Raw genomic sequence first — 25,674 nt, 5'->3', positions numbered from 1 at the left:
ACATTTTGTTGCAGTGTCATGTACACTTTTAAAGTGGGGTTTAAATACAAAACAAGATGGACAATACAACTTTCTTCACAGTTACATACCAATAAAACATTATTATTTATTTTTTTAAATTAAAAGACTAGCCTGCTGGCCTTACCGAGTCAATAGGAACATTAGCCTGATCTATTTAGGGGGGATATCACACCTGGCACAGTTTATTGTCTAGTTATTTTCCTGCTGAGGGGTGCCCTATACCTGCGCCCAGAGGGGAGTAGTTCAAAGTCCGGGTACAGGGGGTGGCTTGGGTCTAAAATGATTTTGTGAGCCTTGCGGAGGGCCCTGACCTTAAAGATCTCATCCAGACATGTCTGTTTGACTCCAAGTACATTGCTTGCTGTGGTGATAATCGTTCTCAGGATATTTCTCTGGCTGACAGTGGCATTGCCAAACCAACAAACTATACAAAAAGATAAAATACTCTCAATGAAAGATTTGTAAAACAGAGTCAGTATAGTACAATCTACATTAAAAGATCCCATCTTCTTGAGAAAGTACAGTCTCTGTTGGCTCTTTTTGTAGATCAGGTCTGTACATTTACTCCACTGAAGCTTATTGTCCAAGAAGACACCCAGGTATTTGTATTCCTCTACAATCTCTATATTCTGACCACTGATAGATGTTTCAGAGGTAGGTGTTGTACACTTCCTGAAGTCTATGCACATCTCTTTGGTCTTGATGGTAATGAGGACAAATTGTGATTCTTCACACCATTCTACAAAGTCATCTGGCTCTGGAAGTACAACAGCCACAAAACCAGCCCCCCATCTAGGGAGAAGTCCCGAATGAGGGGGGGGGTAATGCAAATAATCTGGGTTGCCATTTGATTACCTGTTCAGGAGTCTTACAGCTTGGGGGTAGAAGCTGTTAAGAAGCCTTTTGGACCTAGACTTAGCACTCCGGTACCGCTTGCTGTGCAGTAGCAGAGAGAACAGTCTATGACTAGGACGGCTGGAGTCTTTGACAATTTTTAGGTCTTTCCTCTGACACAGCCTTGTATAGAGGTCCTGGATGGCAGTGTGCCTTGCAGAGGCAGAGCAGTTGCCATACCAGGCAGTGACGCAACCAGTCAGGATGCTCTCGATGGTGCAGCTGTAGAACTTGAGGACCCATGCAAAAACTTTTCAGTCTCCTGAGGGGGAATAGGCTTTGTCGTGCCCTCTTCACAATTGTCTTGGTGTGTTTGGACCATGATAGTTTGTTGGTGATGTGGACACCAAGGAACTTGAAGCTCTCAACCTGATCCACTACAGCCCCATCGATGAGAATGGGGTGTGTGCTCGGTCCTCCTTTTCCTGTGATCCACAATCATCTCCTTTGTCTTGATCACGTTGAGGGAGAGGTTGTTATGCTGGCGCCACACGGCCAGATCACTGACCTCCTTCACATTAACTGTCTCATTGTTATCGGTGATCAGGTCTACCACTGTTGTGTTGTCTGCAAACATAATGGTGGTGTTGGAGTTGTGCCTGGCCATGCAGTAATGAGTGAACAGGGAGTACAGGAGGGGACTGAGCACGCATCCGAGAGGCCTCAGTGTTGAGGATCAACATGGCAGATGTGTTGTTACCTACCCTTACCACCTAGGGGCAGCCCATCAGGAAGTCCAGGATCCAGTTGCAGAGGGAGGTGTTTAGTGCCAGGGTCCTTAGCTTAGTGATGAGCTTTGAGGGCACTATGGTGTTGAACGCTGAGCTGTAGTCAATGAATATCATTCTCACATAGGTGTTCCTTTTGTACAGGTGGGAAAGGACAGTGTGGAGTCTCGACAGAGACTTTGGTAATCAGTTTATAATCGCAATAAGGCACCTAAGGGTTTTGTGGTATATTATCAATATACTACCACTAAGGGCTGTATCCAGGCACTTTGCCTTGCGTTGTGCATAAGAACAGCCCTTAGTCGTGGTATATTGGCCATATACCACATCCTCACGGACTTTATTGCTTAAATATAGACTCCATGTTGATTTAAAACGTTAACTAAACTCTATTTACTACAAAATATTTACTAAGAAAGATTGAATGGGACACTTGCCTCAATCAGCTAGCTGACTCACAGGTAAAGACAGTGCAGTATGAAGATAAGCTAAAACTGCTTCTTCAATAGAAATCCCCGATCACACTTGTTGGCGATAGATTTGGTAAAGGGGTCAGTCGAACTCAACCAAAACAATGGAATTGCCATGGATATGTATGGGGGATAGGCCTGTGTGGGAGAAAGATCCTGAGACACCTCATTGCCCCATAGCTAAATTAGCCTGTGTTTTTCACACTGTTGTGGTAGAAATAGTATAATGCTTGTATCATCCCCAACATATGTTCATGTCATTGTTACCAATCAACTGCATTAGTTTAAAACAAATTTGACCACCAATTTCTGTATGCTAGCTAGGCTAACCAGCTTACACAAATGGGAGTTAGTGTTTAGCAGTAGGCTGGACAATAGAACGAGTCAAAATTCACCCAAGGCTGAAAAATGGCAAAAGATCGTTGGCTAAACTGGAACACTTTTTCCATAGCAAATGAATGGAATCAAACGTTTGCATAGGCTGTTTTGACTGGAGGGACTTAGAATTCCATTTAGCATTACAAAAAATGTATCCCTTTTTATCTTACCACTACAATCGGTTCTTTGGAAGAAACTGAAAAATAATAACTTGTGTAGAAAGTAAACAGCCGCACCTCAATGATGCCAAGTGTGCTTATTGTCTGCATAGCGATGAAGTAGGGGAAAAAATAGCAACTTTTGACTATTTCTGGTCTAGCAATCGATGACAGCAGAGTACGCTGCCCAAACTTATGTAATTGGAAAGAGGAGACTTATGATTAAATTGGTGTCGGACTTGAAAAAAATCTATATTTTTATTTTATTTTTAAATCTATATACCAGCATGCCTCTCCATAGGAAAACAATGAGGGGAGCTCAGCGTTCCAAGGGCAAGGGATATTTCAGGGATAGCGTTTGATGACAACGTAGTACGCTGGCCAGTCTACATAATTAAAAAGAGGAGATGCTCATGTTTAAAATTGCCTCATTTGAAAAAAATCTAAATATACAGTGAGATATTTGGCAAAATAGACAGACTTACCTATATTTCCCTATAGTAAACAATGGGATGACCTCAGAGTTCCATGAGTAATGTTTTGCTGTTTGAACTACCAGCAAAGTGGGCAGGTCTCATTGCCAACAATAAACTGGGAATAGAACGTTCGGAAGACACGGTGCTCAATTGAACTAATAGGAGATGGCAGGGAGAAAAATGCTCTAATAAGGCCTGCTTTTTCATGATTACTTTAAAACTATGGCAAGCAGCTGGGACATATGGTAATATTGTGAAACTGGGCTCCAAGGCGGATGCAATGAACTAGTTATCAGAAAAAAGCATTGTTAAAATTGACACTTATGTTTAAAGTGTCCAGCCTATTAGCAGTCACTTCTTCTTAACCTGAAAAGGGACAACTTCTACATGTTACGCAGCGAAATCAGACAAATAACTCAAAATCAGACTTAAATTCCGACATTGTGGGCCTGTTACAGTAAATCAATTATGACGGATTTGACGAATATCCAGTTAGTTAGATCAGATTTGTTGAATGTGCGCCAATCTGGTTGATGTTTGCGTTCCATTGAGTCCTTCACCACATGTATGGCGACTTTATATAGCAAAACTAATGTGTAGAAGCACATCAGGTCAAATGGGTCTTCTCGCTCGAACTGAGCAAGCCGTTAAATCAAAGGCACTACTTTGATATAGTTATTTTTGACAAAAATGAAAACGTGTCAGTTCATCACTTTCACGAGGTTGGAGTAATTTGAGATTCAACTAGTTAAGATACGGACCGAATCTAGGTTGTGACTTTAGATTGAGAAATTTAAAGGAATAATTTCTCACTTCTCTCATTGACCTCTCAAACCCCGGCCTGTTCTGTTCGTCTGTTTCGCAAGCGTTCCTTAAATCTTGCGATGTCTCGCCTCTGGGCTTAGATTATGTGAACATACTATAAACGAAAGGACAATGAACGTGGTTTTCTCTGGGATGAGACGTCATTATGAGTGGGACTGATACCATTTTTTTGTTTAATAACGAAAATTGTGAGTCTATTATAAAATATGCACGTCTGTAAATATTGTTTGAATATACAGCATGCTCTACGTATGCAATAAATTTTTTTTAAAAAAATCCTTTAACCTTTTGAAATATATACATGTTAGATTACTTTTTATCGGGTAAGAGTGGGAACATGTGTTGTGGTGTAAGTAAGGGTATTTTGAGAAACATACCATCCAGTGCCCAGCAGAGGGCAGTAGGCTTCAAAGGGAACCGAGAGCACAGGCACACCAAAAGGATCTCATTACCAGTCAGTCATATGATAATAATTAAATATAGGTTTATAAAAATCATAGGCTAACCACCAACAGAAATTATACATGACCTGTAACCACATCTGTAATCTCGTGTGGCCAGCCCTCCCAAAATTGTATGTACAATACCCTTGTTTGGAAAGGGCACGATCAACCCAGTGAACAAACAAGATCATGGTTTTAAGTATTTTATTTGGAGATTAAACAATCGGGAAGGGGAATTAATGTCAGGCGTCCATACTTTAAAAACACAAAAATATAGATCTTGAAAGGGAATGCTACGCATTTTGAGGCGTTTATGCAACCCAACGTGTTATTCAACTTCTACGAGAAATATAAACTATTGAATTTAAAATGTGTGCCCCGATATCACTTTTCTCCCTTAGTATGTAGCAATTCTCATTTATTAAGAAAACATGCCCTTCCCACAATCACGTTCAGGACATCGTTTTAGGGGGGGACAATTGTGCCAAATGTAAATAAATAAAACACTCGGTTTTATGCATTTTTCATTATGCTAGTCATACATTTCCTTTGTTAGGCTAAATGAGAGAAAATTAATCAAATTGCAAAATCTTAAAAAACATTTCATAAAGAAGTTAACATCCTTTAAGTGTTCACGATTATGTTATCTTAAATCACACAGAGCTATGGCTAATTTATGCTCCAAATTGCCACCGTTAGGATTATGCAATGGACTGTATAAGATCATGCACACAACAGGGATTTTAGTGCCCGAGTTTGACCAATATTTTATGAAAGTCAAACGTGTGCTTTCTGATAAAATACATATGCACACACAAGTTTTTTTTTAATAAAGTTATGACGACCAAAAGGCACCGGATAGTAGGAATGACAGGCTGTACAAACCAATATAACTATTTCCAGTATAGGTTTCACTACATAGGAATGCTCAATTAACTATACATTTGTAATTTAACAGATGCCTAGAACATCGAACGCAGGTGCGCATTCACTAGGAACGAATATGTCCAAAACCGGGCGACTCACTAACCTGCACTTGTCCAATAAACGCTCGTTTTCGTTTATGCACACTAAAAAATAAAATGTATATACACACACGTTACCAGGAACCTGCTGAACTGAAAATACTTGGTCCCTGCCTGATTATGGAAGGGCAATCTTGGATTCAAATAATAAATTCCCCGACTATTGTTTGGTTAACAGCTGAGGGACGGGCAGGAGAAATGTAACCACTGAAAAACATAAACTGAGCTATTGAAACGACTGACTATCTAGGATATCAAAATAATAGTTAAACAGGCTTTGAAGCTATAGTTTGTTAACAATTAAACATTTATTTATTTTTTACAAACAGTGGAGTAACAAACTTACGTTTGGGCTGTACATTTTTTGGGGGGTAGGACAGCTTAACTATGCTCACGAGGCATTAAAGCTATATTCTGTAAGAATCAATGGTTAGGCAGATAATTCATTTAAGTCCCAAAATGTTGATGAAACCCAGATTTCCCCTTTAAAAGACATTTGATTGACATTCTGCTTTTTAGTTTGGAAAGGAATAACAAAACTATATTACCTGTCCACACTCAGCATAAATCAAAAGGTTGTTTGCCTTTACCCTGTACTAAATTCAGAAAATACCTCTACTCCTGTGTACCTAAATTCCTCACATCTTTAACCCTTAGTTTCATACAACCCACAACTGATCCCGATTCCCATCTTACCTGGTTAGGCCACTGCAGGCTGTGCCAAGAACATCTCTCCAAAGAGTCTTCCAGAGCAAGGGTGCTCAGAACAGTCATGCCAAGTGTAATATGGTGAGAACTGGGGACATGACAATAAAGCCCCATCAATCCAACCCATGAAACCTAAATAAATTGATGGGCAGTGAAGGGGTTGATTTAGATAGTTCAATTGTGATTGAGCACTTGAAGTCGAGGGGAGATAAGCGATAACGTTATTTCACATTGGTAGAGGACGATTCTTAGATTTATCATAATCAAGCATATATCCCCCGTTCACGATTAAATGGTTTAAGTATATTGTGAAGCAACTGATCATCCGCCATTGAATCACTGATAGTGATAAGAATCTGTGACACGACTATGATTTAACAAGAGAAAAAAATATATCCAAATGACTATACAATTCAGTTTATTTTATTTACTAAAATCATGTCCTCTGTGATGACAAACAAGCACGTTACCCACCTTGGTAAAACTAGCTACAATCAGCAAATATTTGTCCAATTAAATTAACCAACTAGTCCATTGTTGTAGTCCGTCGTAGTGGTTTTATTACGCCGTTGTACATTGTCGCAGAGCGCAACCTTTTCATAATCCATAACTTGTCATAATTTCAGACGTAGATTGAACAAACGTGGTGGTTTAATTTCAAAGGAAACACATGATGGTTCGTATTCAAGTCGATATACAGTCACGATTATTTGATATTAATAACATCCTTTTCATAATAACGTGCTGCAGCTTCCATTCATCAAATTTCAGAAATTTGATATAACAGCAAAAGTTTGTATCATGACACGTTACAGTATATCAAGGACGTAAAATTAAAAAAACGACTGACTAAAAGGCTTCTGGGAGCCAGAGACTATAAATGTAGCTAAAGCACAATACTAAAATACAAAACAAAAAAGGCCAAAACAATACGAGTGTAATAAAAGTGTTTTAGATGGACGAGGGGTCATGCATTACAATTCCTCCTGAGAGTGTTGCAGGAGAACGAAACGCGCTCAACCAGACGGGGGTAAATCGCTGCGTGCATCAGGAGACGACGGCGGTGACGAGGACGCAGATCTTGAAATATTTAAACCTGGAAAGAGAGCAAACCACACACACACACACACACACAAGTCAAGCGCCTGTTATACCACTAGCGAACATGTTTCCATTTATGAGCGATCTACATTCATTGTTCAATTATCATCAGCAACTTGAAATATTTCCATCTAAATGGTGAAATTATTACTCTCAGTTCCTCACTTTTACCAATACATGATTTATGTTTAGCTCAATCGTTGCCTACAAACCAGCAGTGCCAACGAGAGGATTAAGAATCACGATTTTCGCAGAGCTCTCTTACACATGCTTTTTCTCCCAGTTCAAGCATTTCACAGTTACTCTGAAGGTTTAGCGAAGAGCGACTGTCAGACCATTCCTCTCAGAACTGAGGCATGAAGCCCATCTAAAGAGCGCATCAAGTGACCTTGGACCCTCCATATAGAGGATAGGTACTACTTCATCTCCCATTAGAATGTTTGTAGCGCAGGCCTATTCTCACCTTGAGTCAAACGCCGGTGTACGCTGCTTAGTAATAGCGGGCCGGTGGCGGCGGCGGCAACCTGTCGGCGTAGGGGTCTCTGGTACGTGGTAGGTTGTACATCGCGGGCCGAGAGACGGGAGAGAGTCGGGAACGCTCATAGGAGTAACCGTTACCGGCGGGGGGCATGGGGGGAGGAGGGGCCCTCCGAATGGGACTGCGGTCCCTGGTGTAGTACGCAGACGGGGGAGGAGGGAGGGGGCGACGCTCATATGGATCGAGGCCAGAGGCCATGAAACGCTCCCTGACCATGGAAGAGGGGGGTGGGGGAGGAGGGGGTAAGGAGCCTACACGCCTCTCATCATAGGACATTATGCCATAAGCGGCAGGGCGAGCCCTGTATTTCTCATAGTAATCCACCACGGCATAGCTCTCCCTCTCGCGCTCATAAGCACGCTCTGGGTAAGGGGCTCGTCTAGGGGGAGGGGGTGGTGGAGGGGGGGCAGGGTACCCGTGATGAGGGGGTGGGTGACGACCTCTTAGATAGCTAGGGGGTGGAGGATCATGCCTCTCCCCGGGGTAGCCACGAGGGGGCCAGTATCCCCCCCTTTGAGGTGGGGGGTAGTCTTCTTCCTCCTCATACCTGGGACGGCTCTTTGATATCTGAACATGGATACGTTTCCCTATTAGGGAGAGAAATACCAAAAAACATGATTAGGTGGGAGAGAGGAGGTAGCCAAATGTTTTAATGTGTAACCTTTTAAACAGCATAAGCCTTTAAAAAAAATCTTACCCTGGAATTCAATGTTGTCTAATCCCTTGATGGCATCCAAAGCCTCGTCGGAGTTGTCCATGTGCACAAACGCAAAGTTTTTGACAATAGCACATTCAGAGACTGTGCCGTACTCCTCGAACAAAGTGCGGAGCTCATCATCGTTGCCTTTCTCCACGTTTGTCACGTGGAGTTTGACGGCTCCCTGATTCTTCCCGCGACTAGCCTCAACGTTTATCGCCGTGCCATGCAACTTGTAGAGGTGCAGGCTGCGGATGGCTTTGGTGGCAGACTTACGGTCATCCATGTGGACGAAAGCAAAATTCTTGACGATGGCACATTCTGTGACGGCACCGTACTGTGAGAAGAGTGCCTGGATTTCATCCTTGTCTGCCTCCCGAGGGACATTCCCAATGAAGATCTTGACCATCCTTGAAGCAGTGTTATAGAAAGCCTGAGGTAAGAGGGGGGAAAAATATCAATAATGAGACACACCCCCCCCCCCCCCATATTTTTTTGCTACCTACTTGTAGATGCTAGCTAATTAATATTACAACGTGCAGTACACTGGTTTTGGACATTAACAATAGACAGAGCGTTAGTAATTTAGCCTTTCATTGTAGTCAAGGCAATCTATTTCCTTGAGTTTCTTCGTGTCAAATAACTAATTCCTGGATTACTCAATATATTAATAAAGTCTGATTTAATCAACAAATACCATAGTTGAAAAAAGGTTAAGGGTACATGACTCTGTACTTATCTGTCTATTGGCAAAATCACTACATACCCTAGTCGAGCCCATACCCTAGTCGAGCCAAGCAAGGAGAGGCTGCCCGTTGCCACAGTTCCAAGACCAGTCAGAAAAGTCCAGTCCAGCTAACCCTATGCCAATGGATCTCAAAACGTAACTTGGATCCGCGTTAAGTAGCAATGACAATGATATCCTTCACCACTATCATCATACAACATCTCAAACCAGTCATGACTATTCAACAAAATACATTTAAGTTTCTTTCCATACAATATCTTAGTTATATGAATGTATAACTAGTAAAGCCGTTTTAAAAAGTTGAGGGTGCAATATTTATTAAGTTTGACAATGTTGACGAAAGACAAGCAGTTCAGCTAGTTTATACGGTAAAGGGTTAAACGAGCTCGGGCCTAGTGCGCATGTGCGCCAATTCAGGAGACCCTAAACCCAGTTGTAATGCCCTGATAGGGAACGATAAATACCTAGTCAGTTGTCCAACAATGTATTCAACTGAAATGTATCTTCCGCATTTAACCCAACCCCGCTGAATAAGGAACTGGCGGCAAAAAGACAAGCGAATATCCGATGGCATACTTATTAAGAGAGAAAAATCGATATACAACCTCAACCAACTAACTGTTAATAGTAAAACAAAGCTTAAAATTATATTTTGAGTGAACCCTGAATATAGAAAATGTATGATGAATTCGCTTCCGGACACGATAGACTCCTCCTCCTCACCACTATGTGGCTAGTTGTCTAGCATGGTAGCTAACCACTTTGTCCAGAAACCGGTCTTTTTTTTTCAAACTCCGAAAACGCAGATAAGCCGCGTATTATTTCTCAACATGATAATGCCAAGACAAAACAACTTTCATGCGACCGAAATCAGACATGCCTAGAAAACGGCGAAAAATATTGTACATATTGTCTAGCTAGATAGCAGCTACGTAGCTTAGCAATTGCTCTAACGTTAGCTTGCCACCCAGCTCACACGTCGTCGTGTCCGTCCGAGAAGAGGGGCACTCTAAAAACAAATTTTGCTACTGCAAAACACTGAGAATATTATTTAGTACTGGTAGGCATTACATTAATATACACTTTGTATCGATTTCAAATGTTTCAGTATAGTTATTCAAAAAATTTTATCGACCAAGAAATATTGAATGTGACTCTTACCTCAATCAGCTATCTGCCTTACAGTCACACAAGAAAAATGGCTACACCAGCGTTCTAAGAAGCGGATAAATCCCGCCTACTGAGATGCTTCGTCAAAGCTGATTGGTTAGACAAGCAGTGTTGGGCGGTAGGCAAGAGTTTCGGTCGTCACTAGTTAACACAGCCACAACGTCATATTGTGTCTAAACATCGTACATTTCTACAATTTATGTGAGTGCATTGTAAAAATGTGTTAATATATATGTGATAACCATAATTTACTAATACATTCTGCTACACAATAGCGGGGTACATTTGATCTACAGAGCCCGTACAATAATTTCTGTCATGAAAAAGGCCTAGACGTGGATGTCGATTATGGCAGCCCCGCATCTCTCTGGTTCAGAGGGGTTGGGTTAAATGCGGAAGACACATTTCAGTTGAATGCATTCAGTTGTACAAATTACAAGGTATCGCTCTTTCCCTTAGATGCACTGGGATATTACCAACAGGAACGTGAAATGTCACCACTAAGTTAATTCATCTGTGAATTGTCTTCTCTGGTTCTCAAGCTCAACTACTTTGCCCTTGTAAAATAATGTTTCCTTCAAGTTAGTGGAGTTGCGATGGCCTCCACCTTTGCCCCTAATTATTCAAATTTATGTGGGATATTTTGAGCCAAAGTTTATTCAGGATGAGACCAGGAACCCTTCCTTCTCCAAGATCCTCAAATGGTTCAGGTATGTTGATGATATTCTCTATGTGTGGATTGGCATTGAGCAAAAAACTCCATGAATTAACTTCCTTTTTTAATATTATGAACACTGACCTGAAGTTCTTTATTGAATACGACCATACGCGTGTCCATTCTTGGGCATGTGAATGAGGAACTTATCACCACTCTGTATCAGAAAGAGACTGACAAACGCTTTTCTCCTAGCAAGTAGCACTCATCCTAGTGCCCTTAAAAAAGGTTTACCCAAGAGCCAGTTCTATAGGCTCAGATGTGTGTCATTCGACAGAGGACTTTATTGATAAAGTTTTCTGGACAGGGGTTACTCCACCCTGTGTGTGGAAGAGACATACCAAATTGAGCTCTATAAACCTCGCCAGGATATACAAAAAAAAAAGTGTTAACTTCAAAAGGAGTTCTCTGTTACTTGCATTACTACATTCACCCCCAAAGCTTTATCGCCCCTAGTGGCATCGGAGACGTGTTGATGGATGTTGAGCATCAAGTGTCTTAGTGACGCATAATTAAAGTTGCCGGAAACCAGAAAAGCAGCCTCTGGGTGTAGGTTTTCTAGCTTGTTTATAGCCTTGTGCCAGCTTGTTATTTTTTTATCCTGAGGTGGAATGTATGCAACATTCACGATAACAGCTGAAATCTCCCTCAGGAGGTAGAAAAGTCTGCATTTGACCACCAAGAGCAGTGAACAGTAGGTTGACACTTCCACCACGTTGGAGTTGATGTAGAGGCAAACCACTACTTTGACCCCATCTGCTCCTGCACATACATACCAACAGCCTGGGAGGATGGGACACCACAACTCAACAAACCCTGTAACTCTTCTGAAGTCAAATCTCATATACCCAAATACTTCTCAGAAGCTGCCACCACAACAACTATTTTCTGCGATTTACTTTCCATTTCTGCGGTACAGTTGAAAACCATTGCTATGAGCGCTAAGAAGCCAACCTTACTGAAACATAACTCAATCGTTACCCTATCTCTCTATACCAGCACAAATCTACTACTCACTGTGATCCTCTCAGGATCCCTCACCCATCCTCCTCCACATTTTTTCACTGCCCAAGACACTTTCACCAAAAATGTCACTCCTACTGGTCCAGATTCTTCCTCAACACACAGCTCTTCTTCCTTGCTGTCCATAACCATGTCTATCCGTTCACCACTCTATTGCCCAGCTGCATGGCTTGCAAAGCACACACTGAAGACGTTTCTCCAAAACCCAACTTCTGTTCCTTAGCCGACTTTACAAGTATGTCTATCTCTGACTTCACCATACAGGCGACGTCTCTTTCCAAACCAAAAAGTTCCTATGACATACACTGTCAATTGTGGGACCTTATATAGACAGGTGTGTTTCTTTCTAAATCATGTCCAAACAATTGAATTTTCCACAAGTTTACACCAATCAAGCTTTAGCGACGTCTCAGGGCGAATCAAAGGAAATTGGATGCACCGGAGCTCAATTTGGAGTATCATAGCAAAGGGGTGTGAATAAAAAAAATCTAATCCAGCTTTCACATGTGCCGCATACAAGTCTAGGACCAAAAGGCTGCTAAACAGCTTCTACCCCCAAGCCATAAACCTGCTGAAAAATTAATCAAATGGCCACGGACTCTTTACATTCTCCCCCCTCCATTTGTTTTGTTCACTGCTACTCGCCATTTACTTTCTATGAAGTCACTTCACCCCTACCTACATGTACAAATTACCTCAACTAACCTGTACCCCCACACACTGACTCGGTACTGGTACCCCCTGTATATAGCCTCGTTACTGTTATGTTATTGTGTTCGTTTTTATAATTTTTTATTTTATTTTTTGGTGAAAATGTTTTAACTCTTCTTGAACGGCACCTTTGGTTTAGCGCTTGTAAGTAAGCATTTCACTGTAAGGTCTACAGTTTTTGTATTTTGTGCCTGTGACAAAGTTCGATTTGAATACTTATGTAAATTAGATATTTTTGTATTTCATTTTCAATACATTTGCTAACATTTCTAAAACAAGATGTTTTTGCTTTGTCATTATAGTGTGTAGATGGGTGAGAGAAAAAAATCCAGGTAATCCATTTTGAATTCAGGCTGTAACACAACAAAATGTGGAATTGCCAAGGTGTTTGAATACTTCCTGAAGGCACTGTGTATAGTGTTCTATATGTTTTCCTTTGCTTTCTTTTTTGGAGCGCTTTTCAGCTGTAATCCTCCCTTTTTGAGAGTATAGGTTCCTTATACTGACATTTAATTGTTCCATTTTATATGTCTAGTGACCCTTTGGGATACTTTAGATTACCACAGGTGTTGCGGTCCTTATCTCTGGCTCACTGTGTGGCCTTAGTGCCTATTCAGAACACTTTTCCACATTTGTTAGGTTACAGCCTTATTCTAAAATTGATTAAATTGTTTTTTTCCCCTCATCAATCTACACAACAATACCCCATAATGACAAAGAAAAAACAGGTTTGTAGGTTTGCTAATTTATTAAAAATAAAAAACAGAAATATTACATTTACATAAGTATTCAGACCCTTTACTCAGTACTTTGTTGAAGCACCTCTGGCAGCAATTACAGCCTCGAGTCATCTTGGGTATGACGCAACAAGCTTGGCACACCTGTATTTGGGGAGTTTCTCCCATTCTTCTCTGCAGATCCTCTCAAGCTCTGTAAGGTTGGATGGGGAGTGTTGCTGTACAGCTATTTTCAGATCTCTCCAGAGATGATCGATTGGGTTCAAGTCCAGGCTCTGGCTGGGCCACTCAAGGATATTCAGAGACTTGTCCCGAAGCCACTCCTGTGTTGTCTTGGCTGTGTGCTTAGGGTCGTTGTCCTGTTGGAAGGTGAACCTTTGCCCCAGTCAGAGGTCCTGAGCGCTCTGGAGCATCATCTACAGTGAAGCATCACCATGCTTCACCGTTAAGATGGTGTCAGGTTTCCTCCAGACGTGACGCTTGGCATTCAGGTCAAAGAGTTTCAACAGACCACAGAATCTTCTTTCTCATGGTCAAGAGTCTTTAGGTGCCTTTTGGCAAACTCCAAGCTGGCGGTCATGGCCTTTTGGCTTCCGTCTGGCCACTCTACCATAAAGGCCTGATTGGTGTAGTGCTGCAGAGATGGTTGCCCTTCTTAAAGGTTCTCCACAGAAGAACCCTAGAGCTCTGTCCGAGTGACCATCAGGTCCTTGGTCACCTCCCTGACCAAGGCACTTCTCCCCCGATTGCTCAGTTTGGCCGGACAGCCAGCTATAGGAAGTCTTGGTGGCTCCAGACTTATTCCAATTAAGAATGATGGAGGGCCACTGTGTTCTTGGGGATCTTCAACGCTGCATACATGTTTTGGTACCCTTCCCCAGATCTGTGGCTCGACACAATCCTGTCTCGGAGCGCTACGGACAATTCCTTCGCCCTTATGGCTTGGTTTTTCTCTGACATGCACTGTCAACTGTGGGACCTTATATAGACAGTTGTGTGCCATTCCAAATCATGTCCAATCAATTGAATTTACCACAAGTGGACTCAAATCAAGTTGTAGAAACATCTGAAGGATGATCAATGGAAACAGGATGCACCTGAGCTCAATTTTGAGTCTCATAGCAAAGGGTCTGAATACTTGTGTAAATAAGGTATTTTTATTTTAATACATTTGAAGAAAAATCTAAAACTGTTTTCGCTTAGTCATTTGGTATTGTGTGCAGATTGCTGAGGATTATTTTATTTAACCCATTTTAGAATAAGGCAAGTAGTCTGAATACTTTCCGAAGGCATTGTATATGTCCCACTATTGTTTGTGGAGACATGCTCTGATGAGGGTCGACTGACCGAAAGCTCAGCGACATTTAAAGACATTTGCATCTGACTGGAAGTATGCTGAGACTTTTTCCTTTGGCCTCCAGCACCTTCACTAATAGAGTGTATTTTTCTAATACATTCTGCTAACACTTGTAACACTCTTTTTAAATACATACAGATGTTTTTAGATGACTTTTTATTGGGTAAGAGTGGGACCATTGTGGTGCAAGGGGATTTTGAGAAGCACATACAGCTATGTTTTGACTTCTTTGATCGGCATGTATATCAACTATCCAGCAGAGGGCAGTAGGCTTCCATAAAGGGAACACACCACAGCCACACCAAAAGGATCTCAGATGGACATTTGGGTTCATAGAAAACGATAGATTATCTGTAGGCTACCCCCCAACGGAAATGATACATGATCTGTAAACACATCTGTAGTCCCGTGGCCAGCCTTCCAACATTATGTACAGTACCCTCATTTGGAAAGGGCACTAGTAACCCTGAGTGAACAAACAAGATCATGTAAAAATATTTTATTAGGGGGGGGGGGGGGGGGGGGTGTACAGCTGTACAGACCAATACAACTATTTTACAGTATAGGTTACAATACATATGAATGCTTAATAAATTCTACTTTTCTAACTTACCAGGGGCCTTGAACTTCAAACAAAGGGGTGCATTCACTAGGAACCAAACGGGCCGAAACAGAGGGGGACTCAGTAGCATTAACTTGTACAATTAGAAACGTTGCTAAATGTTTCACTTTGGTGTACACTAATGAATACATCCCCTAAATCAATATGTACCTGCTGACTTTAAGACTTTGTCCATGCTTGCTTATGGATGGAATTACACTGAACAAAAATATAAACAACATGTGAAGTGTTAGTCACACATTTCATGAGCTGACACAAAAGACCAAGACATTTCCCATACACACACAAAAATAGGCTTATTTCTCAAATTTTGGGCACAAATTTCTTTACATCCCTGTTAGTGATCATTTCTCCTTTGCCAATATAATCCATGCACCTGACAGCTGTGGCATATCAAGGAGCTGATTAAACAGCATGATCATTACACAGGTACATCTTGTGCTGGGGAAAATAAAAGACCACTCTAAAATGTGCAGATTTGTTACACAAAACAATGCCACAGACGTCTCTAGTTGGGGGACTACGCAACTGGCATGCGGCATCCAGTAACAATGAGGGACAACGAACACAACTGCCTTTTATCTATGGCAATTTGAATGCAGAGAGAAACCGTTCCGAGCCCCTGAAGCCCATTGTCATGCCATTCATCCAGTCATCACCTCGTGTTTCAGCATGATAATTCACGCCTCCATGTCGCAAAGATCTGTACACAATTCCTGGATGCTGAAAATGTCCCAGTTCTTTCATGGCCTGCATACTCAGACATGTCAATGATTGAGCATGTTTGGGATGCTCTGAAATCACGTGTACGACAGCGTGTTCCAGTTCCCGCCAATATCCAGCAACTTCGGACAGCCATTGAATAGGAGTGGGACGACATTTCACAGGCCACAAACAATAGCCTGATCAACTCTATGCGAAGGGGGATATGTCACACTGCATGAGGCAAATGGTCACACCAGATACGGACTGGTTTTCTGATCCACGCCCCTCTCTTTTTTCAGGTATCAGTGAACAACAGATGCATATCTGTATTCCCAGTTATGTTAGATTCATAGATTAGGGCCTAATTATTTAATTTGAGTGATTCCCTTATATGAACTGTTAAACTCAGTAAAATCGATGAAATTGTGGCATGTTGCGTTTATATTTTTGTTCAGTATATATTTTAAACAAATCTGAATCCTTCACAACAACGTAAAACATTTCCACAACCAACATCATGTTTACAGAGCATTCGGAAAGAGTTCAGACCCCTTGACTTTTTCCACATTTTGTTACATTACAGCCTTATTCTAAAATTGATTAAGTTTTCACCCCACAATCTACACACAAAATCCCATAATGACAAAGCAAATACAGGTTGACATTTTTGCAAATGTTTTACAAATAAAAAACAGAAATATCACATTAACATAAGTATTTAGACCCTTTACTTAGTACTTTGTTGATGCACCTTTGGAAGCGATTACAGCCTCGAGTCATCTTGGGTACGACGCAACAAGCTTGGCACACCTGTATTTGGGAAGTTTCTCCCATTCTTCTTTGCAGATCCTCTCAAGCTCTGTAAGGTTGGATGGGGAGCGTCACTGCACAGCTATTTTTAGGTCTCTCAATAGATGTTCGATCGGATTAAAAAGCATTCAGAGACTTGTACCAAAGCCACTCCTGTGTTGTATTGGCTGTGCGCTTAGGGTTGTTGTCCTGTTAGAATGTGTACCTTCGCCCCAGTCTAAGGTCCTGAGCACGTTTTCATCAAGGATCTCTGTACTTGGCTTTGTTCGTTTTCCTTCAATCCTGACTAGTCTCCCAGTCCCTGCCGCTGAAAAACATCCCCAAAGCATGATGCTGCCACAACCTTGCTTCACTGTAGGGATGGTGCCAGGTTTCCTTCAAACGTGACGCTTGGCATTCAGGCTAAATAATTAATTATTGGTTTCATCAAACCAGAGAATCTTGTTTCTCATGGTCAGTCTTTTAGGTGCCTTTTGCTAAACTCCAAGCGGGATGTTAGGTGCCTTTTACTGAAGAGTGGCTTCCGTCAAGGCTGCAGAGATGGTTGTCCTTCTGGAAGGTTCTCCCATCTCCACAGAGGAACTCTGGAGCTCTGTCAGAGTGCCCATCGGGTTCTTGGTCTCCTCCCTGACCAAGGCCTTCTCCTCCGATTGCTCAGTTTGGCCAGGAAGCCAGCTCTAGGAAATCTTGGTGGTTCCAAATTTCTTCCATTTAAGAATAGAGGCCACTGTGATCTTGGGGACCTTCAATGTCGCAGAAATTGTTTGGTACACTTCTCCTTTCTCGGCTTTCTACGGACAATGTCTTCGACCTCATGGCTTGGTTTTTGCTCAGACATGCACTGTCAGATGTGGGACCTTATAGACAGGTGTGTGCCTTTCCAAATCCTGTCCAATCAATTGAATTGGCCACAGGTAGACTAATATCAAGTTGTAGAAACATCAAGGATGATAAATAGAAACAGAATGCACCTGATCTCAATTGCGAGTCTCATAGCAAAGGGTCTGAATACTTATGTAAATAAGGTATTCCTCTTTTTTATACATTTGCAAAACTTTCCAAAAACCGGTTTTCGCTTGGTCATTATGGGGTATTGTGTGTAGATTGATAGAACATATATATTTTATCCATTAGAATATGGCTACAATGTAACAATGTGAAAAAAGTCAAGTGGTCAGAATACTTTCCGAATGCAATGTATGTTTAAAGTGCAGCTGTTAACCAAACAAGTGGTGATGAGGCTTAAGAAATGTAGGTTAACCACTCAAATTCATAGACGGAGCGATTGATACAAGGATCGACCATATGAGCTAAAAATGTCAGTTTTGAAGCTGCAGTTTGTTTACAAAGAATTGAGTAAGACAAGCTTATATTTGGGGCTCTGATGAACATATTTCTGTGTAGGGCAGTTGAAGGCCATGAGGCATTTAAGTTGTATTCTTCAAGAATCAATGGCTAGGCCTATACATCATTAACATAAGTCCCAAAATGTTGATGAATCCCAGATTGACCCTTTAGACATTTGGTTGACAATGGTTGCATTTATGCACGCAGCCCATATCTGATATTATTTTCACTAAATTGGCCTTTTGACCAATCAGCTCAGCTCTGAAAATGATCTGATGTGAAAAGAACTGATGTGATTGGTCACAATACGAATTAGTGGGGAAAATATATAACACTTGGAATGCCCGTCCAAACGCAGCCATATTACTTTTTAGTTTTGGAAAAGTCAAAAAAAAAAAAAAAAAAACTTACCTGTTCATGCCCGGCCTAAATCAAGCAAACAGAGGTAATTTGCCATTCTCCTGTACTAAATTGGAAAAGACCTTGACTCATGTGTACCTAAATTCATCACGCTTAACTCTTAGTTTCATACAACTGATCTTGATTCACATCTTTTACCTGGTTAAGTTACTGCAGGCTTTGCCAAGAACATCTCTCCAGAGATGCTCCAAGAGCGAGGGTGCTCATAACACCATCATGCCAAGTGTAATATGTTGAGAACTGGGGACATGACAATGACAATCCAACCCATGACACCTAAATAAATTGATGGGCAGTGAAGGGGTTGATTTAGATAGTTCAATTGTGATTGAGCACTTGAAGTCGAGGGGAGATAAGCGATAACGTTATTTCACATTGGTAGAGGACGATTCTTAATTTATCATCAGGCACATAACCCCCTTCACATGATCACAATTCAATGATTAAAATGTAATGAGAAGCAACTGATCATCTGCCATCGGACCACTGATTGTGATAAGAATCTGCGATAAGATGTTAAGAGATCAAAAAATGTAAACAATTATTATACAATTCAGTTTGTCCTCTGATGACAAAAAAAACAACGTTATCCACATTGGGGTAACGAGCTACCATCAGCAAATATTTGATAATTTACAAATTAACCAACTAGTCAATTGTTGTAGTCCATCGTAGTGGTTTTATTATGCCGTTGTACATTGTCGCATAACTTCAGATTGAACAAGGAAACACAAGATGGTTCGTATTTAAGTCGATATACAGTCACGATTATTTGCTAATTGTAACATTCTACTTGTAACATCCTACTTGTAACATCCTAACGTGTTGATGCTTCCATTCATCAAATTTAAGAAGTGTGACTTATCAGCAAAAGTTTGTATAATGACACATTACAGTATATCAAGACTAAATATTGGAACGTAAAATAAATATGCACGGCTCAAAGGCTTCTGGGAGCCAGAGACTTAAAAAGGTAGCTAAAGCACTATACTAAAATAATACAAACCAAAAAAGGCCAAAACAATACAAGTGTAATAAAAATGTTTTCGATGACGAGAAGTCAAACATTACAATTGCTCCTGAGAATGAAACGCGCTCAGCCGCAGATGAATGCTGTGCGCATCAGGGTACGATGGCTGTGACGAGGACGCAAATCTTGTTGAAATAAATACACCTGGAAAGAGGGCGAGCCACACACAAGTCAAACGGCGCGAACACGTGTTTCATTTATAAACAATCTACATTCATCGTTCCATTCTCATCAGCAGCAACTTGTGAGACACTTCAATCTAAATGGTCAAATTAATACTCTACATCAGTTGCTCACTTTTGCTAATACGTGATTTATGTTTAGCTCAATCATTGCCTACAAACAAGCAGTGCCAACGAGAGGATTAAGAATTACGATTTTTCGCAGAGCTCTCTTATACATGCTTTTTCTCCCAGTTCAAGCATTTCACAGTTACTCTGAAGGTTTAGCGAAGAGCGACTGTCAGACCATTCCTCTCAGAACTGAGGCATGAAGCCCGTCTAAAGAGCGCATCAAGTGACTTTTGGCTTATGCCGGAGCAAACATCAATTATTTCCGAAGCTAGCCAGCTGAAGAGTTCCATCAGCCACTCCTGGGCTACAATCACCTATCCGGACCCGTTTTACTGCCGATGCGGAGCCCCACCGGGCCTTCACAACTGGACTACCGATATTATCTGCCCGAGGGAGTTATCCAACTGGCCCCTCCGTCGCGACGTTACCTGAACGCCCATCTTCGGCCCACTAATCGTTAGCTGTCTTATTGGCTGCTATCTGAATAGGTCTATCGGACAATTTTTCTTGGGTAACTATAACTATATCTATTTTGCCAATTGGATTGATCCCCTCTACCATAAGGGAACCCCACTTCGATCTACCGGTGGAAACGCACGAGGTGGCTAAAAACAGACCTCCATCCTATGCTAGCTTGCTACCGATGACCCGGCTAGCTGTCTGAATCGCCGCTACCCCAACCAACCTCACTACTCACTGGACCCTTATGATCACTCGACTAAGCATGCCTCTCCTTAAATGTCAATATGCCTTGTCCATTGCTGTTCTGGTTAGTGTTTATTGGCTTATTTCACTGTAGAGCCTCTAGCCCTGCTCATTATACCTCATCCAACCTTTCAGTTCCACCACCCACACATGCGATGACATCACCTGGTTTAAATGATGTTTTTAGAGACAATATCTCTCTCATCATCACTCAATACCTTGGTTTACCTCCACTGTATTCACATCCTACCATACCTTTGTCTGTACAATACACCTTAAACTATTTTATCGCCCACAGAAACATCCTTTTACTCTCTGTTCTAGACGACCAATTCTCATAGCTTTTAGCCGTACCCTTATCCTACTCCTCCTCTGTTCCTCTGGCGATGTAGAGGTGAATCCAGGTCCTGCAGTGCCTAGCTCCACTCCTATTCCCCAGGCGCTCTCTTTTGATGACTTCTGTAACCGTAATAGCCTTGGTTTCATGCATGTTAACATTAGAAGCCTCCTAAGTTTGTTTTATTCACTGCTTTAGCACACTCTGCCAACCCGGATGTTCTAGCTGTGTCTGAATCCTGGCTGAGGAAGACCACCAATAATTCTGAAATCTCCATCCCTAACTACAACATTTTCAGACAAGATAGAACGGCCAAAGGGGGCGGTGTTGCAATCTACTGCAAAGATAGTAGGACAGAACTCTGCAGGCTATCTAGGTCTGTACCCAAACAATTTGAACTTCTACTTTTAAAAATCCACCTCTCTAAAAACAAGTCTCTCCCCGTTGCCGCCTGCTATAGACCACCCTCTGCCCCAAGCTGTGCTCTGGACACCATATGTGAACTGATTGCCCCCCCATCTATCTTCAGAGCTTGTGCTGCTAGGCGACCTAAACTGGAACATGCTTAACACCTCAGCCATCATACAATCTAAGCTTGATGCCCTCAATCTCACACAAATTATCAATGAACCTACCAGGTACCACCCCAAAGCCGTAAACACGGGCACCCTCATAGATATCATCCTAACCAACTTGCCCTCTAAATACACCTCTGCTGTTTTCAACTAAGCTCTCAGCAATCACTGCCTCATTGCCTGCGTCCGTAATGGGTCAGCGGTCAAACGACCTCCACTCATCACTGTCAAACGCTCCCTGAAACACTTCAGCGAGCAGGCCTTTCTAATCGACCTGGCCCGGGTATCCTGGAAGGATATTGATCTCATCCCGTCAGTAGAGGATGCCTGTTTTTTTTATTTTTAAATGCCTTCCCCACCATCTTAAATAAGCATGACCCAATCAAGAAATTTTGAACCAGGAACAGATAGCCCTTGGTTCTCTCCAGACCGGACTGCCCTTAACCAACACAAAAACATCCTATGGCGTTCTGCATTAGCAGCGAACAGCCCCCGTGATATGCAACTTTTCAGGGAAGCTAGACACCAATATACACAGGCAGTTAGAAAAGCCAAGGCTAGCTTTTTCAAGCAGAAATTTGCTTCCTGCAACACAAACTCAAAAAAGTTCTGGGACACTGTAAAGTCCATGGAGAATAAGAACACCTCCTCCCAGCTGCCCACTGCACTGAGGACAGGAAACACTGTCACCACCAATAAATCCACTATAATTGAGAATTTCAATAAGCATTTTTCTACGGCTGGCCATGCTTTCCACCTGGCTACCCATACCCCGGTCAACAGCACTGCACCCCCCACAGCAACTTGCCCAAGCCTTCCCCATTTCTCCTTCTCCCAAATTCAGTCAGCTGATGTTCTGAAAGAGCTGCATGATCTGGACCCCTACAAATCAGCCGGGCTAGACAATCTGGACCCTTTCTTTCTAAAATTATCTGCCGAATTTGTTGCAACTCCTATTACTAGCCTGTTCAACCTTTCATGTCGTCTGAGTTTCCCAAAGATTGGAAAGCAGCTGCGGTCATCCCCCTCTTCAAAGGGGGTGACACTCTTGACCCAAACTGCTACAGACCTATATCTATCCTACCCTGCCTTTAAGGTCTTCGAAAGACAAGTCAACAAACAGATTGCTGACCATTTCGAATCCCACCATACCTTCTCCGCTATGCAATCTGGTTTCAGAGCTGGTCATGGGTGCACCTCAGCCACGCTCAAGGTCTTAAACGATATCTTAACCGCCATCGATAAGAAACAATACTGTGCAGCTGTATTCATTGACCTGGCCAAGGCTTTCGACTCTGTCAATCACCACATTCTCATCGGCAGACTCGACAGCCTTGGTTTCTCAAATGATTGCCTCGCCTGGTTCACCAACTACTTCTCTGATAGAGTTCAGTGTGTCAAATCGGAGGGTCTGTTGTCCGGGCCTCTGGCAGTCTCCATGGGGGTGCCACAGTGTTCAATTCTTGGACCGACTCTCTTCTCTGTATACATCAATGATGTCGCTCTTGCTGCTGGTGAGTCTCTGAGCCACCTCTACGCAGACGACACCATTCTGTATACTTCTGGCCCTTCTTTGGACACTGTGTTAATAACAACCCTCCAGACGAGCTTCAATGCCACACAACTCTCCTTCCGTGGCATCCAATTGCTCTTAAATACAAGTAAAACTAAATGCATGCTCTTCAACCGATCGCTGCCTGCAACTGCACGCCTGTCCAACATCACTACACTGGACGATTCTGACTTAGAATATGTGGACAATTACAAATACCTAGGTGTCTGGTTAGACTGTAAACTCTCCTTCCAGACTCACATCAAACATCTCCAATCCAAAGTTAAATCTAGAATTGGATTCCTATTTCGCTACAAAGCATCCTTCACTCATGCCAAACATACCCGTGTAAAACTGACCATCCTACCGGTCCTCGACTTCGGCGATGTAATTTACAAAATAGCCTCCAATACCCTACTCAATAAATTGGATGCAGTCTATCACAGTGCCATCCGTTTTGTCACCAAAGCCCCATATACTACCCACCACTGCGACCTGTACGCTCTCGTTGGCTGGCCCTCGCTTCATACTCGTCGCCAAACTCACTGGCTCCAGGTCATCTACAAGACCCTTCTGGGTAAAGTCCCCCCTTATCTCAGCTCGCTGGTCACCATAGCAGCACCTACCTGTAGCACGCGCTCCAGCAGGTATATCTCTCTGGTCACCCCCAAAACCAATTATTCCTTCCAGTTCTCTGCTGCCAATGACTGGAACAAACTACAAAAATCTCTGAAATGTATCTCCCTCACTAGCTTTAAGCACCAACTGTCAGAGCAGCTCAGATTATTGCACCTGTACATAGCCCATCTATAATTTAGCCCAAACAACAACCTCCCCCCCTACTGTAATTTTTTATTTTGCTCCTTTGCACCCCATTATTTCTATCTCTACTTTGCACATTCTTCCACTGCAAATCTACCATTCCAGTGTTTTACTTGCTATATTGTATTTACTTTGCCTTTACTCCCCTTATCTCACCTCATTTGCTCACATTGTATATAGACGTATTTTTCTACTGTATTATTGACTGTATGTCTGTTTTACTCCATGTGTAACTTTGTGTTGTTGTATGTGTCGAACTGCTTTGCTTTATCTTGGCCAGGTCGCAATTGTAAATGAGAACTTGTTCTCAACTTGAGAACTTGGTTAAATAAAAGGTGAAATAAAACTTTTTTTTTTAAGTAGCTAACTTGGCAAATGCGCTAGCTAGTTATTCGCCACCTCTACAACACGCCTGTAACGTTATACGTCCGAGAAGAGGCACTCCAAAAGCTTGTTACTGCAAAAACACTGATAACATTCTTCAGTACGGGTAGAAATTCCATAAGGATAAACCTCGAGTCAATTTCAAATGTTTTAGTACAGCAGTTTTTTAAAGATGTTATCGACCAGAAATATTGAATAGTACACTTACCTCAATCGGTTAACGTTGGTTACTTCACTTTCGTATAAAAATGTCGACACCGCGTTCTAAGAGCGGAAAACCCCCTAGCCTGCTGAGATGCGTTATGCTAGCTGATTGGTTAGGCAACCATTGTTCTTTGATTAGCATGTGAATTGACCAATGATATTAAGTTGATACGGACCATCAGTCACATGAGCAAACAGTGAATAGCTTGAAACTGCTTAGGCAAATTGAGGTTATTTATTAGCCTAGCTAGGTACATAATACTATGATTATGCCACTATTCACACCAACTACTTCGAATGGTATGACTTATGATATTAGCTTGCTTGGTATACGTATTGTAATGAAACAGCAGTAAGCAGGTCTCGAACCCTCGACCTTCGAGCCCGAGGTCCGGCGCGCTATCGACTGTGCCGCAAAAGCATGCTCGTGCGGCACGGTCGTTTCCGCGCTTATAAACCCAGGGTCGTTACAGTATTTTATTGAACACAGACACATTTTCTTCGCTTTATTATCACCATGATCTGTAGAGCTATGTGTCGCAGGCAACCAAGATTCGTTTTACTGCTTCAGGGTTTTGGCATGCTGATTACAGATGGCAGTCGATGATTGACAATAGCCCCGCTTTCCCCAAAAAGTTAATTTGACATGCAATTTCATCACAGATAAGAAGCTAGTTGGTTTAACCGATACCGCTCCTTTGTCGACTGTACTCACACGGTCATAAAATAGCCCTATGATCCTGCCTGTTACTGAAAATCGTAAGGAAGTTGTATAGAACCTGCCAAGGTGAAAGCATAATCAGACGTTCCCTAAACATCGAGCTATAACCGGATTATGACTAGCAGCAGTTCACTGCCACTGGTGGTGCTATGTATGGTGCTGCTGGTTCTGGCTGACGTAAGGATCACCCCCTTCCTGTTTTTTTGGTCCCGGCAGTATCCTCC

At 42.1% G+C, this 25,674-nt stretch overlaps 1 protein-coding gene and 1 long non-coding RNA gene across 4 annotated transcripts; both read right to left on the bottom strand.

Moving 5' to 3' along the window:
- Positions 1-4,583: 4,583 nt before the first annotated feature.
- LOC110531675 lies at positions 4,584-19,423 on the bottom strand. Its single transcript, XR_002474737.2, has 2 exons — positions 19,104-19,423; positions 4,584-6,258 (listed from the first exon to the last, which is right to left on the bottom strand). It is a non-coding gene; the product is annotated as an uncharacterized LOC110531675 (long non-coding RNA).
- rbm4b (RNA-binding protein 4B) lies at positions 6,503-24,828 on the bottom strand. Of its 3 annotated transcripts, none has more exon segments than NM_001160608.1 (4): positions 6,503-7,222; positions 8,313-8,352; positions 8,463-8,895; positions 10,372-10,399. In NM_001160608.1, coding segments are annotated over 3 exon segments (498 nt in total). In that variant the 5' UTR covers positions 8,872-8,895; positions 10,372-10,399; the 3' UTR covers positions 6,503-7,173.
- Positions 24,829-25,674: the final 846 nt, after the last annotated feature.

The sequence above is a fragment of the Oncorhynchus mykiss genome, chromosome 9 (assembly GCF_013265735.2).
Source record: "Oncorhynchus mykiss isolate Arlee chromosome 9, USDA_OmykA_1.1, whole genome shotgun sequence".
NCBI classification, from domain to species: Eukaryota; Metazoa; Chordata; class Actinopteri; order Salmoniformes; family Salmonidae; genus Oncorhynchus; species Oncorhynchus mykiss.
The sequence above is the reverse complement of the archived record's forward strand: the minus strand, read 5'-3'. Positions and strand labels throughout refer to the sequence as shown.